At 37.5% G+C, this 24,030-nt stretch overlaps 2 protein-coding genes across 3 annotated transcripts; both read left to right on the top strand.

Annotated features, from left to right (window-relative positions):
* The first annotated feature begins 2,461 nt into the window (after positions 1-2,461).
* Positions 2,462-5,001, top strand: LOC116264632 (NAD(P)H-quinone oxidoreductase subunit M, chloroplastic). The gene is made up of 2 exons (XM_031644961.2): positions 2,462-2,923; positions 4,707-5,001. The coding sequence occupies exons 1-2, from the start codon at positions 2,585-2,587 to the stop codon at positions 4,878-4,880; spliced, it is 513 nt and encodes a 170-aa protein (XP_031500821.1). The 5' UTR covers positions 2,462-2,584; the 3' UTR covers positions 4,881-5,001.
* A 3,134-nt stretch (positions 5,002-8,135) lies between these two features.
* Positions 8,136-23,927, top strand: LOC116253282 (uncharacterized). Of its 2 annotated transcripts, none has more exons than XM_031628054.2 (10): positions 8,136-11,655; positions 13,105-13,309; positions 13,594-13,741; positions 16,887-17,007; positions 17,214-17,288; positions 20,150-20,240; positions 20,804-21,074; positions 21,157-21,199; positions 21,473-21,576; positions 23,054-23,927. In XM_031628054.2, exons 1-10 carry the CDS (start codon positions 8,553-8,555, stop codon positions 23,495-23,497), a joined length of 4,605 nt encoding a protein of 1,534 aa, XP_031483914.1. In that variant the 5' UTR covers positions 8,136-8,552; the 3' UTR covers positions 23,498-23,927. The 2 variants fall into 2 exon arrangements, with proteins under 2 accessions (XP_031483914.1, XP_031483908.1); XM_031628048.2 differs by having other exon boundaries at positions 8,137-11,655; positions 13,591-13,741.
* Positions 23,928-24,030: the final 103 nt, after the last annotated feature.

The following is a 24,030-nucleotide window of genomic DNA, read 5'->3' as shown; positions in this document are numbered from 1 at the left end:
AGGAGCTTGGTTTCTCCTACACCTTCCTGATTTCAATGATAAGATCGACTGTTAGCAATGAGCTCACAATGGAGAAAGTTCTGAAGGACAAGAAGAAAGTTCTGACTTCTGAGGGGTCAATCTGGGTTCTTACATTCTTTCTTGTTAGGATGTTAGTCTTATAGACATCCTCCAGTTAAAGGAATAAACTTCTGAAAGTTAAGGCAGCATGATGTATTGGGACCTGCATTATACCATGCCTTTGGGACACACATTTTCTGTAGTCTGTTGATTAAATGTTTTATTTATGTGGCCTCTTATAATTTATACTGTTGCTAATATTGCATGTTGGGAGGCTGGAATGTGAATTGTCATGTGCAAAATCATAATATTACATGTTGGGAGGCAGGAATGTGAATGTCATGCATTAGGTTCTTCTGCTTTGCCTATTTCTGTACATGCATTGCTGGGTTATACAGACTCATCTGGGACAATTCTTATTCGAAGTTCTTCAAGAAGGTACCATGTCAGTTCATTAGCTATACATGCCTTCTTAAAGATGGTATTCTTATTCATGATATTCTAATTTTCTAAATGCCCATGATCTGTGTTCTTTGTTCCATATTTTTTTTCTTAAGACGGTGCAATACAAAGTCGATGCTATACCACATAATTCTCAGTTCCTAGCTGCCGAGGTTTATCACTGATTATTTGTAATAGCAGCTACATTTTATAGCACTTCTGGCATTTCTGAAATTATGTGAGCACACCAAATTGTTATTACATTGGCATATTGCTAATTCCTAATTTTATGTTCATACGACTAAGGGTAATCTACATTTATTGACATAAATTATGTTAAACGAGTTAACGAGTTAAATTACGCCTAAACGAGCTAAACGAGTTAAATTACGCCTAAACGAGATAAACAAGTTAATGAGTTAAATTACGCCTAAACGAGTTAAATGAGTTAAAAGAGACTTAATGCTAAACAAGTAAACAGCTAAACTAAACGAGTTAAACGAGTCGAGCTCAAGCTCGACTATGTATAGTCGAGTCGAACTTTTGTTAGGGAACTCGACTCGAGTTCGAGCTCGAGCTCTTTGAGCCGAGTCGAGCTCGAGATCGAGCTCTTTGAGCCGAGTCGAGCTCGAGCTGGGCAAGCTCGGGCTCAACTCGGCTTGTGTGCAACTCTATTGTGAGCCGCCGAAACATACGTACGTTTTTCATGTCTTTGTACTATCTATTCTTTGCCTAATAATATATATATATATATATATATATATATATATATATATATATATATATATATATATATATATATATATAGATATATAGATAGATAGAGAGAGAGAGAGAGAGAGAGAGAGAGAGAGAGAGAGAGAGAGAGAATGGCTGACTGAATTCCTCTCGTTATCGGCTTCTCATGCATATATTATTTAGAGGAGATGAAATATCGCGAGTGGCCCAAACATCTGGCAAAAGAAATTATCGATCTCGATATTACTCATATCTGTTGGCAGCTGTTTCATGAATATTTTGAAGTTGTTTTGAGCACTGTTTTCGGAATCAACCGATGCTAATCAGCTTGGGGGCAAACTGGTTCAATTCAATGGCTGATTCAAATGTGGCAGCCATCAACGTTTAAATCATTAAAGTTTTCCTGTTAATTAATTTATATATGTTTTCACTAATTTTTTAAAACTGAATTTTTATATATTTGTAGCCGAATTATCAACTGATTTACCTGAAGCACTGAATCGGCCGATTCACTGAATCAACAGCCCCACTGGTTCGGTTAATGAATTGAATTTATGATGCCAAATTTGGTTCAATTTTATCGGACGATGGGCACTGGAACCGTATTTATTTTGTGAAATATATGATTTTTGAGGCTACAATATTTGGAAACATTAATTCTTTGTCATTTATTTTTAAATGTTTACAAATATTTACGTATTTAACCCATCAGGTAACTCCAGCAAAAAATACATTATCGACAATTTCAAGTAATGTAACTTAAAAAAAAAAAAACCAAAATTTCATAAAATGAAAATAGTAGGACTAGCTATGGGCGGAGAGAAATAATATTGATGTCAGGTGTGTGTGTGTGCATGAAAAAAGTTCTTGTCTTTTAAATGGTGAAAATTTTCTCTGGTATTTAAAAAAAAAAGAAAATATGGTCCAAATTTTGAAAATTTTAAAAATCTTTAAAAAAAATAAAATAAGTAAGAAACTAACAACAGAAACATGAAAAAATAATTAAATAAGCAAATGGAAAAGACACAGAAAACAATAAAATAAGCCCCTCTTTTGACAATTATTGGTAAAACTGAGACCTATCGGATGAACACATGGAATATCAGGCCCTGCTTGGGATTTTAGCAAAAAGAGCAGTCACTAAAGTGATTTTTTCTTAAAATAATGTGATATGTGATGCCTTATAAGAGCCACACATTCTCTGCTTCTCAAACCGGAGAAAGCCTTGTCCATCCAAAATCTTATCCAATTTATCACAGCAATTTCCCCAAAATAAAAAAACCCTGACATTTCTAAGAAGAAAGAGTTTCTTGTTGAAGGAACTGGTTGCAGTGCATCCCCAGCAATGGCGACTAGCTCGGCCTACCTCGGCTCCGCCAGCTTGTTCAGACTCGGCTCGGCGAGCACCCGAAGAAGGCTGAGAGTGAGGATGACCGCCGAGCCGCAGCGGCTGCCGTCCAAGAGCAAGAACATGGCCAGGGAGTACGGCGGCCAGTGGCTAAGCAGCACGACCCGCCATGTCCGGATCTATGCGGCGTACATCGACCCAGTGACGAACGCGTTTGACCAGACCCAGACCGACAAGCTCACCCTCATTCTTGACCCTACTAATGAGTTTGTTTGGAGCAAGGAGAACTGTGAGAAGGTCTACGCCTACTTCCAGGAGCTAGTGGATCACTATGAGGTGTGTTGCTCTACCTTCCTTCAATCCAAGTTCTTTCCCCTGTTTTTTCTAGTCATGTTTGATGATTTAGAAGATTGTGAAAAATGTGACTGAGTTCGCGAAATTGGTAGTTTTTCAACCCTGAACTGGGCGCCTAGTTTCAAGTGATCAGCTGCGCAAGAAAAAATGGGAAGTGGAATTTACTTGATTTCCGCAACGCAGTTCACCAACTAGCTAACTCTTCTACGTTTGATTTCCATGAAGACGATGACCAGGAACATGATAAAGTTCGTGAACTTGAGAGTTCCTGAATTGTTTGCTTTTCATGGTCTGGATCTGGTTTTAGTTTTCACTGTGTCTAAAGGGTTCGGACCAAAAGCGTATATGGATCCGATGATCCAAATGTCACGGAGCGAAACTTTGGTGAATCGCTTTATGAAAGGAGAGAATTAACCTGTACCGGATCAGGGCGAATCGGCCTAACTAGAAAATGAATTAAACTAACTGAAGTTTGAAAAAGCAAAAAGAAAAAAAAGGTGAAAAGAAGTTGTATATCGGGCTGGTTCATATTAACAAGGGGCCGATACGATACGTATTGGCCGCTTCAACATCAGGGACTTGGCTACTGGTTCAAGAAGCTATAAAAACGTAATATCGAACAAATTTAAACGCTTAAAAAAACATATTTAAGCATTATGAGTAATCGCATTTAAACATGAAATATAAAGTTATTTTCTGTATTAAATAAAAAACAAATGGTAGAGAGAATAACATGATAGTTCAAGGCATAGTTGGCAAACACGTGATTTGGAATCAAATTGGCTGTTGATCGGGTCATCGGGTGAGCAAGTTGACTCATCGACTTGGTCGAGTTTTAAAATAACCTGAATCGACTGAGTTACAGCCGAGTTAGGCTAGTTTTAGGCTGAGTCAAACCAAGTCGGGTAGAGTCAAGGGCAAGCAGGGCCAATGGCCAGGTTTTCTAGTGATTTGAGTTGACTCCGGCGATTCCCAAAACAACTCGGCGAGTCAGCCAATTATGGTTCAAGGACTAGTGTGTGTAAATAAGTTAGTTAAAACAAGAGGATTTTAGTTAAGAGACAAATACCAGATTCATTAAAATGAATTCTTACAGTTTTTTATGCAATCTAACCATAACCATATAGATGTGATCTTTAAGAGTGATTTGGTGAAAAACATATATTAAATTAATCATTTTTTACTTAAATAATGTTCTTTTAATAATAAAAAAATGAACAGCTCTTGCAACATTAAAATTTTGATAGTAGAAAGTTTTTTTTTTTTTGTTTATAAAATGACTTGAACTAAAACATGATTTTTTATTAAACTATTGTTGATAAACACATTAAAAGGTTCACCTCTCTTTAAAACACTTTTTAACACGAATTCATGAGATTTGGTCTTTATCCCTTACCCAAGTGGTCTGGTAGGGGCGCGCGCGCACACACACACATATATATATATATATATATATATGAATGAGTTGTATGCTGTTGTGTATTGGGTTTTATTAAATAGTTAAAAATTAAACTAAAAAACAGTTGTTACACGAGCATTGGTGATAGTTTACGATACAACGACAGTTCATAGCCGGCACTTCTATCCCCTCCCAATTGCATGGAGAAATGAATATATACAAAAAAAAATGAAAATAAAATAAAAATACATTTAAAAACCAAGAAAGAGAGAAAGGAAGTGTGCGTGTTTGATTATTTTCATTATATAATGCATCCAAATAAACAGAAGCAAGTTAATTAATGTTAGCGTATAAACTTGGGCGCAGGGTGCTCCGTTGGACGAGTACACACTTCGGTTGATCGGATCGGACGTCGAGCACTACATCAGGAAGATGCTGTACGATGGGGAGATCAAATACAACATGAACGCCCGAGTCCTCAACTTCAGCATGGGCAAACCCCGCGTCATCTTCAACGATCCCCTCTCTCCCGCTACTTAGCAAACTTCCATTTCATTCTATTCTGTAAATATTATTTTACTTTTTTTATCTATTGATTATTATGAATTCATACTAATGCTTCTTCCATCAATGCAAATATATTCTAAACCTTGTTCATTAATTTTCAGTTATATGTCTTCCTTCGTTAATTAGCTTGGTGTCAGTTAATTACCCCCTTTTTCCTTTGGCTCATAACTAAAAAAATTGGATTTAGTATGATGCCTACTTGACTCAATGCAGAGGCGGAGCTACGATTTTTGCCCGAACTAGGGCCGAGCAGTGGACCCAAAAAAAAAAAAAAACATACCGGGCCGGCCCATTATCGGGACGACCCAACTCGGGTTGCCCTGATAACAGCTCGTCCCGATAGATAACAGCTCGTCCCGATAGGGCCGGATTCGGTTCTATATGTTTTTTTTTTAATATTTTTTTATTATTTTATTTTTATAATGGTATGTGTCTTACGATTAATTATATTTATGTATTACTTTATATTTAAAAATATATTTTTTATTTTAATCCAAGCTCAGGTTTCAAGTGCCGAGTCAGGTTTGGGCTGCATGGCCGAGCTATGGCCCGGCTCGAAGCCCAGGCTTACCGAAACTATTGAGAGACCTATAGTCATAGGGGCCAATATATTTTTTTAATTTTATGGGGGTCAAAATAAAATTTTCACGTTTTGACATATACGTTAAAATTTTTGAAACATTTGGGACGGGCAGATTGCCCTGATCCAAAAAGACATTGATCATGCTTGCAATTACCAATGTTAGTCAAAATTGGTTCATGAGTCGACCCGATTCAGCTGAATTGGACGGGAATTAGGAAAAATAACAATGAAAAACATTTCTTAAAAATAAAAGAAAATATATTAGCAAACAATTTAAAATATATATTTTTTTAAAATAGTTGAGTAATATTGAAAAACTGACACGTTGATACTCTTGAATTGAGTCTCAAAAGTGAATCGGTTTACCACCCGTTCAATTTGAATCGTCCGAGTCAGGCCAACTTTAATAACACTTATAATCATTATTATGGAATTTAAATATAGTTAGTTGAGGATGCTGTGTAAATGGAAAACATAGCGTGCATGTGGACGATAAAAAATTTGTGACAATAAGGGTTTGTTTGATAGGTTCGGATCTCAGATCAGATCAGAGGCTGATTTGAACTCGCCTCATTATAGGGCCACGTAATAAAAGCAAAGATTTGAGATCCATAATATGTGCCAAAATCTCAGATCTGAAGTTGAATGGATTGAGGTTCTAACCTCAAATCCTCGGGTTTAAGATCCTCAATGATCTCAAATCACCTTGAATCTTAGGTCTGACGACGAAAGCAAACGCCGCCTCCTAATAAATTTGAATATATAGGAAAATTACTAAAGTTTCTTATTGATACTACATATAATTGAAATGCATCCATAATTTTTCAACACATCAATATCTTGTCCAAGATTTGCCTAAAAGTTAAAAAAAATCATGCAATTGCTTCATGCATACCCAGAGAAGCAACTTGTGCAAAGTTAATGAAATTAGTGTTGTGTTGTGAGTTGTAATTACTTTATCAAAATAACTGAAGCCAAAACTTGTCAGTCCCAATCTAACATTGAAAATATATGAAGCAAATCTTATGTAATCTTCATCTTTAAGTGACATAAAAAGTCTTTGTAACCGAAGAGAAGAAGGAAAAATATCACATTATATTAGCAACGATTTTTACTTCTATTACTGTTGTGTTTAGATAATTCATCCACTACTTTCCAATTTGATGTATCACAAACATCAAATTCTACATAATTAAAAGCTAAGTCTCTAGCAACTTTTGCCATGCTAATCTTCTCTACACTGTTTCCATCTTATCAGATGTCTCTGACACCAGTACATACGAATGAGCAAATCTTTTAGAACACCAATATGAAAATAGTGACTTTTTTGGGGGCACTTGCCCACACCAGCCACCTATATGCAAGATAAAGAGCTTTTGTGGGGCTGGTGTGGGCAGTTGACCACACCTTCCCATACGTGACTGACCATTTCCACATCAAGCCTCCATACATACGAAACAAAAAAGAAAAAAAAAACTTTCCTACACTTTTTCTCTTACCATTACGAAGCAGGAGGAAAGTTGAGTGAGAAAATTGGGCAATTTTCCGTCAAGATCATCTTCATAATCTATTTTCAGTTCACTTATAATTGAACTGAACTTTGTGGGAAAATCTCAAGCTTGGATTTGAAGTAATAATAAATTTTATCATGGACTGATAATGGAGATAACTTTATTGACTTCAGAGAATGTAGATACATAGTAATTGATCGGAGCACCTATTTTTGTCTTATCAAAATTTTTAAGAAATGCTAAAGTTACTTGTGAAAATTTTATATACCAAATTAAAATATTCAACATCAACTTTAGAGAAGTATAGTAAATGATTGGAGCACCTATTGTTGTTTTATGAAAATTATAACAAAAGCCAAAATCACCTTTCAAGAAAGGTATACACAAATTAAAATATTAAAATTTCATTTGGGGGCAGTGCGCAGTTTAAGAAGTCCATGTAACATGGTTAAGAGAATTTTGCTTCAAGGGTAGCAATTATTTTGACACAATTATATATCATTAACTTGGTTTGCATTCTTAGTTAAGGGCTGAGCTAGGGGGCTGCTACGTTTTTCACCTTGTCATTTTCCAAAAATTAACAACACTGCTTATAATTTTCAAAAATTTAAATTGTCCCTAATAAAAGTTTTGAAAATTACAGTCCCCCTCCCTTCCAAAGAAAAAAAATTCTTGGCTCTACCAATTTGAAGTACATGAAGGTATCATCTTGAGAGTTTTTTTTTTTTTTTTTTCAAGTGGATCCAAAATTAGAAGTGTCTATTGGGAGAAAAGACAAGGCGGCACGGTCCTTTTGATGGTAAGGTGAATCTACGCCACATAGACGTTTGAGCCATGACAAACCTATCCATTATTAGATGTAGTTGTATCTTTTTGTTTTCTAGTAATTTATGAGTTAACAAGTCATACTAGACTGTTGCTGGATGGCTTTGTGTTTGCTATTTATGAACACACAAAATAAAAATAACCATCCGACTATATAAGTAACCCACTGATTTTGATTTCATTGTTCTTATATTGTATAAAAATGTGTTCAACGGAAGTTTTTTCAACCATCTAACCAAATTCTTTTCAACATAAATGGCTCAGTTGAATTCCCCATGAAATCAGTATCATGGTGACTGTAAATTTAGTGGAAATGCTGTAAATTATCTATGGTTGTTGCAACTTGACGATCTCGAAGTAAATTCTTGTTATTTCAACCTCATTAAACACAAATGCGGAAACCATACTGGTGAAATCAAGCGTGTGGAAACGATTGAGGTCTTTTATAATACTTTTCGACGGTTGAAGTTCTCAAAGATAAGGCTGCAAAGTTCAAGGGCGAATTTATGCAGAGTCGTGCGGATCCGTGGCTGCTATTGAATCAGAGGAAGCCATTGATTCATGCCGATCTGCAAATTCCTTCCTTAAAAAAAGGAGAAATTGAATTCGGCCGAAAAGAAGAGCACCCAAAAGTAGAAATGGAACCCTGAAGGAAGATTGCAGAAGTTAAAGATTTTTTTTTTCTTTTCCTTTCTTGCTTCGCTATCTTCTTCCTCTTCTCCAGGCATGGAGGACGGCCGCCACCATCTTCCGCACTTCGTTCCGGATGCCAGGTACGCTGTTCCGCACCATAACAATCCCCACAAGCAACATCACCACCACCATCTTTTCCTCCGCCCAGATTTCGACCTCCCCAACGTCGGCGGCGGCGGCGCCCCAGCCGGATTGGAGGCGTCGTCTCCCCGCGTCTACATCCCGCCGCACCTTCCCCAAGATCCCCGAATGGGGATGCCTCAGCAGCAATACCACCACCCACCGCCGCCCCCGCCGCTGTTGGATTTCCGCACGAACGGTGACCTGGCCCTTGATCGCCTCCTTCTCCGCCGCGAGGCGCATCCTGATTTTAGGGATTTTAATCCCCTCGGTTCCCCAAAGGTTGGGGGTATATTGAGAGAGGATCCCCGAAGTTGGGAACAGCCGGCTCCGGCGCCGCTGGCGGACCCCTTTTTTGAGCGGCAGGGCGTCGGGAGGGAGCGGCTGCCGGTTGAGTCTCGGCTTGGTCCACCTAGGGTTAGGATGGAGGATGGGACTCCGAGGGGCAAGAGAAGCCGGGTCGTCGATGAGTTCATCGATGGAGATGGGGTTAGGTATTTTAGGGTGAGTTCATCCGATTCGCATGGTGTTCCGGTGAAATCTCCGGGGATTCACGGGTATCAAAAAGGTTACAGGGATGACATTGGGAGGCATCCATCGAATCGATCTGCTGGTAAAGGGAAGAAGCTCGTTTCAGGAGGGAACTCGTATAACCACAAGATATCGGTTCCAAACGCGAAGAAGAAGATGAAGACTGGAACTGGCAATGGGAAAAGAATCAATTTTGATCAAGAGTCTCGAAAGGGGTCTGTTGCAGCATCACCTTCTCAGGCGAGGGAGGATGATAGGTCGGGAGCCGAAACTTCGGCCGCTGGAAACACTGTTGATCTTGATGTTTCATTTAAATCGAACGCTTTGGTGGCCAAAGAGATTGTGGTGGCGCCGCAAGCTCAGACTGCTGATTCAAGCAAGACCGTCGCTCCAAAGAAGAAGAAGATCATCATCAAGAAGAAGGTGAGGAAACTGAAGCCAGTGGCCGCTCGCCCTATATCAGGTGCCCCAGTCGCCAATGCGCAGAAGAAAAATGCAGGCCCAGTGCCATCAAGTGATCGACCTGCAGCGGTGATGAATCCTAGCAAGGATGAAGGTAATTCCTCAAGGTGTACTACGTCAGTTAGTGAGCAATCCGGGATTGTTAAGGGGCCCGAACTGGACTCCGGTAACGATAGAAGTGCTGCTAGCGGATCTGATGAAAATGTGAAGCTGTTGGCCGGAGATTCTGGAAAGGCAGGTGGTTGCACCTCGGATGGGCATGAGTTGTGTCCAGAGAGTGGAGAAATTGCTAAGAATGCTGATTCGAATTCTTTGGGTTGTTCTGATGATAATCCTCTTAATTCTGGCTTGACGCAGTGTGATGGTATAATAGGCCAGTCAAGTGAAAAAGAATTTGATGGTACAGTTGAATTGCAGCCATCGTCCAAAGATGCCAAGGCTTCAACTCTGGAGGGAAATCCACCATCTGAACTCGTGAGCAGTGATGCTTGTAATACTCTGACTAGAACAGATCCTGGTGAATTAGTACAGATGTCAGAGGGATCAATGCGATCTTTGCATAACTCTTGCGAGAATCATTTGGTATCCGTGACATCTGAAAATAACATATCAGAAACACCTTATGTGGCTTCTTGTATACATACTTTGAATTCAGAAACATTTTCGAGTGGCTCTGCAGATAAGTCTGAACCAGACTATGCCCCTCGTCCAGAGAAGAAATTAAGGACCAACAATGGTAGTGCTTTAGTAGCCGGTACTGCTCCTTCGGATGGTTTTCCGAAGGTTCCGCATGTTGGGACTGAAGGCACTGGTACCCGTAGAAACGTGCGGACCGAACACAAAAATCCGCATGTTAACATGCCATCTGCATCACAAGCAGCTAGTGAAACACCATCTAAACCAACTGCTACGGCTTTACCATCTGTAGCAAAAGTTGCCAGCCAACCAATAGCGAAGCCAAAGACAGTTAAAGCATCAACGAACAAAGAATTGCAAGGCACCAACGTTCCTGCGTCTTTGTCACAGCCAGCTTTTTTCCCATCACCGCCTTTAAGTAAAAGCAGCAAAACAACCACTGCTGCTCGTATGGTTGGATCTAGGACCTGGCGTCGGACTGATAATACCTCAAATTCCACATCCACTGGACAACAGGTTCTCTCGCATGGCACTTCTTTGGGAAAACAATCACTGATTAAGCAGGATATACGTACGAAGAGTTCTTATGTTCGCAAGGGGAACACACTTGTTAGAAAATCAACACCAGTTGACCGGAGCCCTGTGCCACCACCATCGTTGGGGCTCGCCTCAAATAAATCACCAGTGACAGAAAAATCTCTATTGGCAAATGGACCAGCTGATGGAGGGGATAAAGCTGTCACCAGTACGAGTGTGGGGTTCCAAAACAAGATGAAGGCAGTCAATTCACTGGCAAATGAAAATGCGGGCAAAATAGCTCCTATCGAGAGGCCAGATACTCCCCCTCTAACTCAAGCTACTAAATTACCAGTCACCTCTCCACAGAGTTCTCCTTTCCTGGAGTCGCTGGACCTGCCTCCTGAAACTGGTCTGGGGATCTCTTCTTCACCAGTAGTGTTGGACTTGATTAAACAAAGCAGTGATGATGAATCCAATTATGCGAAAATTTCACATATTCAGAATCATTTTTCAGCCACCAATTCTGAAGGCCAGGTGAACGTTAATTCCAAAGAAGCAACACTAGAATCAAAACAGATGACCTATGTCAAGACAAAAAGAAATCAATTAATTGCAGCTGCCAAACCTGCATGTCACAGCTCATCATCCAAAATGAAAGAGAATTCTCAGGCACCAACTGGCACGGTTTCACATGATTTCTATTACAAGAAAAAAAAGAACCAAATTGTTCGGGATATTACTGCATCAGAAGGACAATCTATGCAGGCTTTAGTTATTCCTGATGATGCTTCTAATTCAGAAGAAAAAGGTTCTCTAACATTGCTTTCTCAGAAACGTCACAGTTTTTCCAAGAGGAAGACTAACAGAGGTAAGCAATTCATGATCTTTGTTCACCTTGAATTCTCAGTTGAAAGTTCTCTTTGTGCTATAGAAGATATCTTAATTATAATCACAGCTAATGAAATATGAAAGAAATGCTTATATATATGGTACAGTGTGAATGGTTATGGCTTGACACAGCTTGAATGAAGATCTTATTCAAATGCTTTTTTTAGTATTGATTTATGGTTAATTAGGAAAATGGGAACAAATGCGTCAGATGGCATTTTTTGCTTTCCTTGAGGCAATATTCTCATTTTTATGGAGCGATCTCTTGGAAATCATTATTTTCCACTGCAAAGACACACAAGAGCATGCATATACATGTGTGGTGCAGGTGGGTGAGTATAGGTGGGTGTATATTGTTTTTACTGTTCATCCTTACTCCACAATTTTGTCTCCAAATCACGCCGGCTGAGGTGAATTAATATTACTAAATATGCCACCATGGGTGACAGCAAAACTACCAATCGCTGGTTGAATCTTGGTCGGATACTATAGAAAAATCACTGAATATGAGAATTAGATAAACACGTCCTTCATTTCCTTTCTCTCCACCACTTCTATGGAGATAACATCTACAGTTCTGGAGTTAAATGAGAGTATGAGACAGCATGAGTTATGTCCAAAACAATTATAAGATGGCTCAAAAATTTTGGCTTTGTGTTCAAGTGCAAGCCCAAGTGTAAAAAAAGGTAGCAGTAAATGGACTATAGTTTTGAGTTTGGTCTTATTTTACTTTTGAAATCCACAAAAACCAACTCTTTGAAATTCTTTTACATGATGAGCCTAATAATTTCAATAATAGGTAAATAAGGGCTTCTGGTATATGTTACAAAGTCGTAGTCTTTACCTTTGAAAAGTACAGAAAATTAATATTGACTTTAGAAAACCTAGACTTACTTTAAATATTTTCTGTAAAAGTTAGAAAAATATCTACATTTTTTATTTCATTGCTGTTAATAGGATATAATTATTATTTTCTAGGTAAGAGAAAAATTGATTTCTTAAAAATCTCACTATAAGAAAAACTTTGACATGGATAAGTCCTACGATTATTATTTCAAAATAATTTGAAGAGATATAGACAAGTATATATTTTAGAAAGTAGAGCATAACCGTATAATAAAATATTAAGACTACAAAAGTTGAAAATAATAATTTTCCAAATATCTGTTACAATTTTTAAAAAATGTGATAATGCAATAGAGCTTTGAAGTTCGAGAGTAACAATGATATGGTTTATTTACTGCAATCGAAATATGGCCTTGAAACTTAAATACTGAACTATGATATGGTTTTTAGTTCGAGGCAAGGCTTGGGCTTTTCTGTTTAATGTTTAAGTGAATGGTCAATCATATGTTAAGCCTCTGTCTGGAATGTCCGGTTCATGGCTCACTTTTGTATCAAGACCTTGATTGGTTTCTTGTTTATGCAGTTTCAGATGTTCAGACTGACATACCTCTAATGACATTAAAGACATGGACTCGTAATGGAATTAACTCACGGCCTAGGGAATATATATCCTTTGACAAAAAATGGGTTCTTCCGTCACTTGTACCTTGGAAGAGGATGACATACACTGCTTATTATGGAAGGAGCGTGCTATCTGGTGCAATCAAGAACTCATTATCCACAATCAGGCATGCAAACTCTTCTTTAGTTGCTTTAAATTTCTAGTTCATCATGTATCATGCTTCTCTATTGCTGTTATGTTATCCTACATTCAGATAATCTACCTGCAGAATTTGAACTCAAGTCTCCATGTCTTCAGGGTGTTGTTGTTTCCTCAAAAGCATAGTTGCCTGTATAACCTTGTCGATAATTGCATCATCATGTGACGTGATTTTGTTCTTTTGATGTCATAGCATCTAAGTTACGTAATTTATGGTTAATATTTTATTTGGTGCTGCTATTCTTTCAGTAGAAAACTGCAACTTTCCCGGAAAAGGGACACATTGTACACAAGATCTGGCAATGGATTTTCCTTGCGCAAGTCTGCAGTGCTAAGTGTTGGAGGAAGGAGCTTGAAATGGTCGAAATCCATTGAGAAACAATCAAAGCAAGCCTGTGAGGTCAGTCGCTGGTTTTGTGTGCACATTTGGACGAAATATAGTTAGTCTTCTCTTCACATGCAGATGCGTACACTTGATGCAGAAACAGATAATGCATCTTCATACATACATGCAATATGACAGTGCACTTATACATGTTCTCCTTGACTGAATAAATTTTCCACATAGGCTTTTTTTTAATGTTACATGTTCTTTTTAAATGGAATCTCTCTCTCTCTCTCTCATGCATGTGGCCTGATTCCTTTCATGGAAAGGATTGAGAAACCCAGCTCCTGGATCCATCATGATATCTCATTGGTTATGTGCAGAATAGGATATGTTATATTTGCAACATAATTCTTGGACACATTATTTATTCTGCATGGATTTAACTCATATTTAGATCATGAACTACATAAACAACTGTCTGTTAAGAGCTAGAAATTTGTAGTTCCACCTGATGTATTCAAATTTCCACAAGACTGCTGGGAACCAATTTAGAGATAGATTATGTGCTCTGGCACACAAATGGAATTTTCACTACAGGCGACTGGAACATGTTTGAAGATGGTGATGCTTAACTCTCTTCATTGTGAACCATCCCAGCTACTATTCCTCAGCTGCACATTTTTGTGGTAGGTGACCCTTTAGGGAACTCATCTACATATAATTCCATTAATTGGAAAGGATGTTGCTTAACCACAATAATAAATCCTTGTATTCAGGGATGCCCTTCGTTGGGTGATCACCTGATCTGAAGTGAATTTCCTCCAGATTGGGTTGCTCCAAAAGATAAGTAATTTAATTTTTTTTTCTGTAAAAGTGTGAGATAATAAAGGCAGAAGAACACAGTTCACAGCCTTTTCATTAAAATAAACTGTTCAGCCATGTGATGACAAGATTACATTAGAAAAGATCTGCATAAAGTGGTCCACACGTTTTTTGGATGATATGAAGACGACAGCCAAGATACTGGACTTGATTTGCTGAAGCTCAAGGCTGCAATTGCTTTCTCTTTCTGACTGTCCACATTTTTTTGTAACTACAAAAGGAAAACTATTGAACTAGCAAAACTTCTCGATGTTTCTGGAGGATTGGGCTTGAAAAACGTCTGATATTGCAAATCTTGTGACAAATATAGCCTGACACAACCATTTAGGTTAAGGGTGAAAGCCTATTTTACTCTGTGCAAGTCAGAGAGTTTCTAGTATACTTTCACAAAGTAATCTGTGACTTGATTTGTCTCACAATTACACTCAACCACAAAGATGGAAGGGATATAGTCACACACAAATAGTAATAATTGTTATTTTTATCCTGAAAACACATAGAAAATGCATTTTTAATACAAAAGTCCCTTGTTTATAAAACAGGAGGGACTGATTATTTAGCCATTGGGCACTCCCAGCTGCTAGAATAATAATTGTAATGCTCTTTATTACATCAAAAATCACAAAAAAAGAAAAGAAAAAAAGACCATATTTACCATTAAGAAATTATAAGGATAATATTTACATCAAAATGTGCAAAAATACGTATGCTGTACTGTACATATGCTAATAACCATGAATCTGTATATATGCACGTATATGTATATCACACACATCTATTATATATCATAGGCATGCACACTTATATTGTACATTACATATTCAAGGTAGAGACTGATTGGTGAAACTAGCCAATTAGTCAACCTAGTCATTTGTAGCTGACTAATCGCTAACCTATAAATATATATGTCCTTATTTGTATAGGTATTTATATGTACTTATTTTCATATATGTATTGATTTGTATATAGTCAATCAACTTGGACCAAGTTGGACCAACTAGTCCCGATTATCTTTTTAGGGGGTTTGAATGACCTGTGTCCAACTTTTGAGTCTGACAACTGAGGTACTTACAAGAGTCTCTTTCTTGTATTTCTTATAGAGACATCTCATTCTTGCATTTCTGATAAAGAGCTGATAATTTTTTTTCCTAGCATTTTAAAAAGAGCTGCTGTACTTACCTCTGACCTTTTGCAAGAATTAATGTTTCCATTGTGACAAGAATACCTTAGAGCCTTCCTATCCAATGTCCCATCATGCACTTGAAAGTGCATTCATGTGAACCTCGTAAAGGTTAAAGGTGGGAAGATTTTGAAAAGCTTCAATTTTTGCTTCAGCTTTGTGAGGGAAATTAAAGTTTGCACACTTAAAAGAATGACCTTATTTTTCTCTTTCAGCTATTTATTCAGGCTTTAAAATAGCTGGTGGAACAGTGTTTAAAAATTCGTTGAGTCAGCTTGACTCAGTTTGACTTGGCCCTCTAACAAAATCCAGTAAGGGGACTCGGTTTCTATCGAAACTCGGTATGGCTTGGTCGTGACTTGGTTTGACTTGGCCATAAGCCCATGACTCGACTGCAACTCGGTTTGACTCTGCCAAAACTTGTTTGACTCGGTGTAATCCAGTGATAAATTTTGTATTTGTGATTAACAAGGTCATTTATTTAATAGTTACTTTTAATCACTTAATTTTTGACATGAATCTTCTAACTTATTTGAAATATAACAATTTAGAATTATTGTTCATTTATTAAATTTACATATTACAAATGGAAAGATAAAACTAATTCTGTTCAACTTATTGTACTGTGTATTTATTCCAAGTTTTAGGACATTGGATTCTTTATTTTTGGATTTTTAGTTTTATATAATATTGACATATATGTCGAATTTGTTAGCTATTAAATAGTTGTAAATGTTGAATCTTAGTGTTTGATTTCTATTGACTTGTTTTTCGTTGATATATTGATTCTTGCCACACAGTTTTCTTAGAAAAATGCAATCATAGGCTCATAGCTCTTATTATCAATTTCTTGTTATCAAAAGGGATAATATAACTTAGTGATTACTTGATGGTGTGAATTGTACAAGTATTCAAGTCATCTTACATCTTTTTTACATTTAAATGACAGTTATATATTGTTTTACATTTAAAAAAATAGTTAACGAAACCTGGCCTGAGTCACCGAGTTGATCCGCCAAGCCTAGAATGAATGAGTCGAGTCCCAAGACACCGGCTTTTGAAACATTGATGTGAAATATCATGCAATAGATGGGTCTGAATCAAGAAATTTGTCTTTCCTTTATTAGCAATTGATATGTTGGTAGCTGTTTATAGGAAGCAACACTTGCTTTTGCTGCTGTGGAGAAAGAGAAGAGAAAGAAGAGTTCTGGTGCTGTTACAAAAGCTGTAAAACATGCCTCTCGTAGAAGTGTTTGTGGTATTAAATTGCAACCAGGTTAGCTAGCCTCCCTGTGTCTTATTGAATTAAGATTTCGCACCTTTCTGAATTTTTCAGTTCGCCATATTGTAGCATCCAGTATTCCAGTGTTTTAGATGGATTCTCTACTGACGTCGATGCTAGTGACTTTGTATATATTATGAATTGCATGTTTCCCCCTGCATTGCAAAAAAAACTGCAATTGAATGCGCTTATTTCTGTAGGAGAAAGAATCTTCCGTATCAGTTCAGTCAGATACAAAATGGACTCATCTAAAAGAACTCTTCTGCGGATCCCTGGTAGTACTTTCTCCAACCATTTTTGTTTATGCATTACAATTTGTTAATATCTGGGATTCTGGTGTGTTCTGTTTGTATGCATTTCCTCTGTCCCGTCTTTACGCATTGTTTTGTTGGTCAAATGACTCAAATCCATATTTGGAAAGAAACCGCTGTACTGAATGGCTTCTGAACTGTGCAATGGCGTTGCTGTTGAAGGTCCAACTAAAGAGTGTGTGCTTAAGGAATGTAGATAATGAAAACTACAACCAAACTACAGACCATGTCCCAGGGACATTTCTGGAGAGACACCAAATCTATGTCAACATAGCCAAACATGGGGTGGGACACAGCTTGGAGGCAGCATAACCATATTTACATTTTTTTGCTATTGTCACAAAGGTGCATTTTTTCAGAGAAACCCATTTTATGCATCAAAAATAGGTCAGCTCGAGAAAAACTGCAAAAGACCTGTCTTTTTGGAAAGACACCAAACAAAAAGAACTCCCCCAAAACAAGAAAAACATGGTTTTTTTTTCACGTGTTTTTTGCATTTTCTATTACTGCATTTATTTTTTCATTTTATTTTTAAAAATTTTAAAATTTGACGAGATTCACCCCCCCCCCAAAAAAAAAATAAAAATAAAAATTTACTGGATTATATCCGAGAAAAACCTTGCTGTTTAAAACATGTAAAGGCATAAATGATATTTATGATAATGGTCTATCTATATGTGTCCTTGCAGCCAAGTTTTCTAAAAATGATCCACAACGATATCTGCATCCATGTGACATGGACTTAGGGATGTTGATGGATCAGATTTAGATTGGATACCTGACTGAATTGCTTTACATTAGTCGAATATGGGAAATAATTCAACATCGATTTTAACATTGGATTTGGTTTTAAGGAATAGGATCCAATTGGACTCAGATTCAGATTTGGTTTTAAATGAATATCCGATTAGATAATAAGAAACTAGTCATAGTTACTTATATGAAATACCTTATAGCTAATATTGGGCCAGGTAGAGCCTAGGGTCCTAGACACAGGGAGGCTACCTGATCACTAGCCCTCAAGGCAAGGGGCAAAGGCCTTCATTGTATTTTTTTTTTAGTCACCATCATCCCCTTTTATAACAATTTTTAAGGCTCACAGCCTCACACTCCTTCCTCTTCAACATAAGACTAAAGAATGAAATAGGAGGATGAGGTCTCCTTATTCAATAGAGGAAAAAAAGTAAGGGCCTTGAAAAAGTTATAAAAGGGATGGGGTTCCATAAGAAGTCATAGTAATTTATCTAACATGTGGTCCATGTGAGAAAAAAATATTATATTAAATTATTATTAATATAAATAATTTTATTGGTAACATTGTATGCGGGCATGTACAGCAAGTTCTGGCTTCGTACCCATTTAATCTCAGGCCCTGGTGTTGGTTCAAGGCCAACAGAAATTTGCGATTTTGGATGGGAATCAATTAAGAATTTAAAAATCAGATTTGGATTTGGTATGGTAGTAAATTTAAAAGTTGGGTTTGGATCTAATAAAGACTTTTCTTCATCTGAATTCCAATCTGAATATGTGAACATCAGATAGATTGGATACGGTAAAGGGTCCATTCAATTTGAATGAGATCCATTCGCATCCCTTGCTAGACTGCATATATTGAACTTTTATCATTTAAGTAACTAATACTCTTCAAAAAGTTTGTCATACCGAGTCAACACGACTCCGGTGCGGGTGCAGCTTCGATGCTGCAACAAACAAATTGTTTTTTTTTATTGAATCATTGCCCCAATCAGATTTTGTTAATTATTAATTGCTAGTTTCATTGTTATCTTTCCAACATGGATGGTGTATAGAAAAGGAAGGAGAAAAAGTTGTTAATTAATGCTAGTTGAAAGGCACTATCTTTTTTTCCTCCTTTTCTCTCTACTATTATCTTGCAAAGATTAACGATCAGGATAATTTCTTACTAGTCTATCACCTAAAGGTCTGACACTATATATATATATATACATGCACACACATGTATATGTATCCTTGCCAATGTTCCATCCCATACCTGTGTGTGTACTTTATATTTTACTCAAGGAAAGATATGATTTACATAATAAAAAATTGGTACCTTGACAAATTTTCCCTAACATAGAAAAGTTTATAATGCTTTGTATTATAATATTTTAGATACACTGAAAGCCATTTATCTTTCACGTTTTAAATGGCATATAATATTTGAAATACCCTGTTCCAAAAGAAAGGGGTAAAAAGAAAAATAGGAAAATGGGAGAGAGGATATTTGAAGCCTCACACCTATGGCTTTTGAAATTGCCTTCACAGGCTATTGCACCTTTGTCTCTGTGGCACAGCTCTTCTGTAATAGATTTTCTAGATACGAGTCCTTCTTAGCGTGGGTTTTGGATTATCACATGATGCATCCAAGCTCAATCAACAGCTACTAGTTTCTTTATTTTGTGTTGCCATTCACCATTTACGGTTCAAATTTCCTGGTCCCTGAAACTTTAGTATTCTCATTTCTGGTCAATTCATAGTGTTTCATATGTAATATATGGTGTATCTGATGTCTCCAAATTTTAGTGCTATACATTTAGTAGGTTATGTGTCAGGTGATAAGGTACATTAGTGTGTGCTGTTTCACTGTGACTTGTATGCACAAAACATTGTTCCTTTTCTCCTATTATTCTCTTGGTTAGAATTTTCAGGTAAAATGGGTGCTCAAACAAGCTCTTCCTTTTGCATATTTAGACGTTGATGTTCTGTTTGCTTATTATGATCCAAGTACCTTGAAACGTTGGAAATTAATTATATCTATGCTGTTTCTCATTTGTCTGATTACCAGTTATAATTGTGTGCTGCAGATGAAAAGGTCACTTCTTCTGTTAGTCAGCTATCTGAAGACAGCAAAAAACCATCTTTTGTTCCAAAGAGGTTGTTGATCGGAAACAATGAGTAAGTATCATGCCTTTATTCATAATTCCCCCTTTTTTGCTTTTGAGCTTGTGGATTTTGTGTTTCTTGCGTCCCTTTTGTTCATTTGCAGAGTATGATATCAGCTAAATTCTTCTAGACTGACGTATAAATGTGCTGGACAGGCGTGCGATTTCAGATGTCTGTATAGGTTTTTTATCTGTTTTTCATGGGCTGGTCTTGATTTTCCTTCTCCCTGTGGCACCCTTGGGTTGCTTTTCGTGATGTCTGACTGCATCTTGTGGTAGGAAGGGGAAAGTTAGAACCATAGGGGCATTGTCAAGCTCCAAAGCACTGCAGTGCCTCTGATTTCTACCATGCTCTATGTGATATAGGTTCAAAAGAAGATTGCTAACATGACAGTATCAAATTTTTGAGTCTGTGTTTGATGGCTTCCCTATGGCTTTAGAAACTTATATTTCCACTTGAGAAGGGCAAAGGGTCGTTTTGTCAGCTATTTGGAGATGGATGATATATATAAGATTATATGGATGAATTTATGTCATTTAGCAGCATAAAACATATTTGTTTTGTCACTTAAATAGGTATGTACGAATTGGGAGTGGTAACAAGCTTGTGAGAGATCCAAAGAGGTTGACACGTATGCTGGCGAATGAGAAAGTCAAATGGAGCTTGCACACAGTTAGATCACGTTTAGCCAGAAAAAGACAATATTGTCAGTTTTTTACAAGGTTTGGGAAATGCAACAAGAGTGATGGAAAATGTCCATATATTCACGATCCTGATAAGGTTGCTATCTGTACAAAGTTTCTGAAAGGCTCTTGTTTAAATGAGAACTGCAAGTTAACCCACAAGGTACGCTGAGCTACTTTGTTTCTCCATTTTTTTTTCCTTCCAAATTTATTTGTGATAATATGCTATCTTGTTATTTGGCCAGGTAATACCAGAAAGAATGCCAGATTGTTCATTTTTCTTGCAAGGTAACTGAGAACTTATAAGCTTGAACCAGATGCAATAGTCATGTTTTAGTTGCTTTAGACATCTCCAAGTTGCTGCCAGTCCCTTGAGCTGTATGATTTATAGCGGCTGCATGGAGTCAACCTCAAATTAGGAGGATGATTTTACCTTACAGAACTTGACTGATATAGCTTATATCACATGCTATCTAGTCAATTTATTACACAAATAGAAAATCACATCATTATTTAGAAGTACACTTCTCTCTCTCTCCATATAAATCTTTCTCTGAACAGGTTTGTGTAGCAATGAAAGTTGCCGGTACAGACATGTAAATGTAAATCCTGCTGCATCTATCTGCGAGGGGTTTCTCAAAGGTTACTGTGCTGATGGTGATGAGGTTTGTTTCAATTAGATGCACAAACCTTAGTTGGATATATTTTTCTTTGTCTAATGATTTGAATACTTGATGATTGCCGCACTGGCACAAGCCTTGCTAATCACTGGGTGATCCTTGTTGGACTGTGTTTTGGCACTAGCTTTGCACATCATGTTGCCTTTGTTTATTTACTAGACTGTCAAGTTGCCCTCAGAATACCTTAGTTTGCTGCCTTGCTCACCTGAGGGGAGGGAGAGGGAAAAAGGGAATCTGTCACGTGCTTGCTCATCATATATTGCCCTTCATTTATTTGCTTTCCCGTTTGCACTTCAGAATGCTTGTCATTTGTTTTTTTGATCCGTTACTTTTTCTTGACTAATTATACACTTGTTGTTCCATGAGATTCTTTATATACTTCTTGGAGAGGTGGTTTCTTGCAGGTATTTTGTTATGGATTTCCACAAAAGTTATACACAACGTACAAGATGAATACAATCTTCTGTAGAAGGGTTCAAATATGTTATTTTTTCTCACAATGAAAACCTTTTGTTACATGCTTTTCATGTTATTTTGTTAAGCTTCCTATCCTTTGTGTACTAATTTGGAGCGTATGGTTTGTGGAAGTTGCGAGCCACTACTCCTTCATGGTTCCATTTTAGTTTTTTTCTCTGCCTATCAATGTATTTTGATTACTTTCAATTTTCCTTTTTTTTTTCTCAAACTATACATAGTACACCTGTTTTGCATGTGAACAATAGCTTTGACATTTTCTCTATCATGGGTCTATAGGTGAAGGAACAGCATCACTTAGTTTGTTTGGTAATCATGTGCTTATATTATCATCCATAAAAAGGTCCAACAAAGTCAGTAGTACGCAAAACATTAGCGAGCATTGATGTTACAGTTGTTCCAGGTACTTTTTTAATGCTTTTCATAACTAGGAAGTTGTTTCCTGTTGGCACTGTCTCGCATGCCTTGTATTAAATTGGATATGGTTTGTGTTGCATCCTAGCTACATAGATCCATTTTTTCCTCCCTGGCCAGAACGTACCTAGCAAAATGGGAACAAAGAAAGAAGAGTTACTATGGCTTATGCCATGACATAGACGAGAATTTGGGACCATAACTCTTCAACTGCACATATGCAATTGATTCTAGCCTAGCCAACCTGAGGTAGGCCAGTCAATGGAAAACCCTGACACATGGAATTCTCAGCTTGGATATTTGGCAGAGAGGTAGTCTTTAACAAACACCTGTATCCTTCTATTTATCATGGCTTCCCTGTGCTAGTGAAGCATGTGTAAGTGCAACCATCTGCATTTGTCTGCAGTCTCGTTTTATTGTTATGAATGACTGCAATTTGCATGATCGTCATTGTAACAGGAAAATGCTGCCTATCGTGAACAGAGATGTTGAATGGATATCTAGCATGCACTTATATTTATCGACTGGTATTCCCAGCCTTTTAAGTTGCTTTTATCTCATTTTTGAAATGCAGTGTGATAAAAAGCATAGCTATACCTGTCCACAATACGAGTCAACAGGAATATGCACACAGAGATCCACATGCAGGCTTCATCATCCAAAGAAGAAAGACAAACCTGGAAAACAATCACATCGAAAGAGACAGAAAACCACTGAGGGACGTTATTTTGTTTCCAGACTTCTTGATGTGGGAAAATCAGGAACAGCTATATCCGACAATAAGCAGTCTGTAGAGAGGATCTCTGAAGATGCCTTCATTTCTTGTGGCAAGTTTGCTGATTATATCAGTCTAGACATAAAGGACGATGATGATGATCGTAATGAAGCAGCACAGCCAGGCGAGCTTTCATGCGGTGTCTTGGAGGCTCCCATCCAAGACCTTGTGTTGGATTTGCCGAAACCAGACCTTGACATGGTCATAAAACCTATCCGTCTGATGCAGAAGAGTGCAACGTGAAGCTGACGCTGATTTCTTTGGGCGTTAGTGTATTAATACAAGGGTGTATCACATTTCAGTCATTCTTAGTGTGTTGCTTCCTTGTGTTGAGGGTTAGGCCTGATGTGATTGATTATTTCTTGTTGCAGTTTTTATCTCGAGAGCTGCATAACTCCACGTGATGCTCAAGCTTCTTCTGGGACGTTGAGTTTGCGTGCAATCGAGGATCTTCCTGGTGTGCTAACAAAAGATTTTGCAGCATTTGGAATGTAAAAGAGAGCCGGCTGGCGTCTGTAAATTTACATACGATCATGAGCACAATTTCATTCTGGACAATAAGAGTGAAAATAAAGACAAGGGAAAAGTGAAAGAAGGCAAGATTTTTGTGTGAATGGTCTAGCTGGGAATTCCCCATTGTACGACAGCTAATGATTAATGGAAATTTTTTTCAGATTCACATCTCATGACCTGAATGGCTCTCAATTTTGCTGGTTATTGGCAGAACGTCTCTGTAATACATCTCAGGTGGTGCATGGGCTCGTGGAGAAATTTGC

This window comes from Nymphaea colorata, chromosome 1, assembly GCF_008831285.2.
Source record: "Nymphaea colorata isolate Beijing-Zhang1983 chromosome 1, ASM883128v2, whole genome shotgun sequence".
In the NCBI taxonomy this organism is placed as follows: Eukaryota; Viridiplantae; Streptophyta; class Magnoliopsida; order Nymphaeales; family Nymphaeaceae; genus Nymphaea; species Nymphaea colorata.
This window is presented reverse-complemented; position numbering and strand designations above follow the sequence as displayed.

Coding starts and splice junctions, on each gene's coding strand:
- LOC116253282 (XM_031628048.2), top strand. CDS start 8,553: ATGGAGGACGGCCGCCACCATCTTCCGCACTTCGTTCCGGATGCCAGG. Junction 20,241..20,803: donor TTGTTGATCGGAAACAATGA/GTAAGTATCATG, acceptor TCACTTAAATAG/GTATGTACGAATTGGGAGTG. Junction 21,075..21,156: donor ACTGCAAGTTAACCCACAAG/GTACGCTGAGCT, acceptor TTATTTGGCCAG/GTAATACCAGAAAGAATGCC.
- LOC116264632 (XM_031644961.2), top strand. CDS start 2,585: ATGGCGACTAGCTCGGCCTACCTCGGCTCCGCCAGCTTGTTCAGACTC. Junction 2,924..4,706: donor AGCTAGTGGATCACTATGAG/GTGTGTTGCTCT, acceptor ACTTGGGCGCAG/GGTGCTCCGTTGGACGAGTA.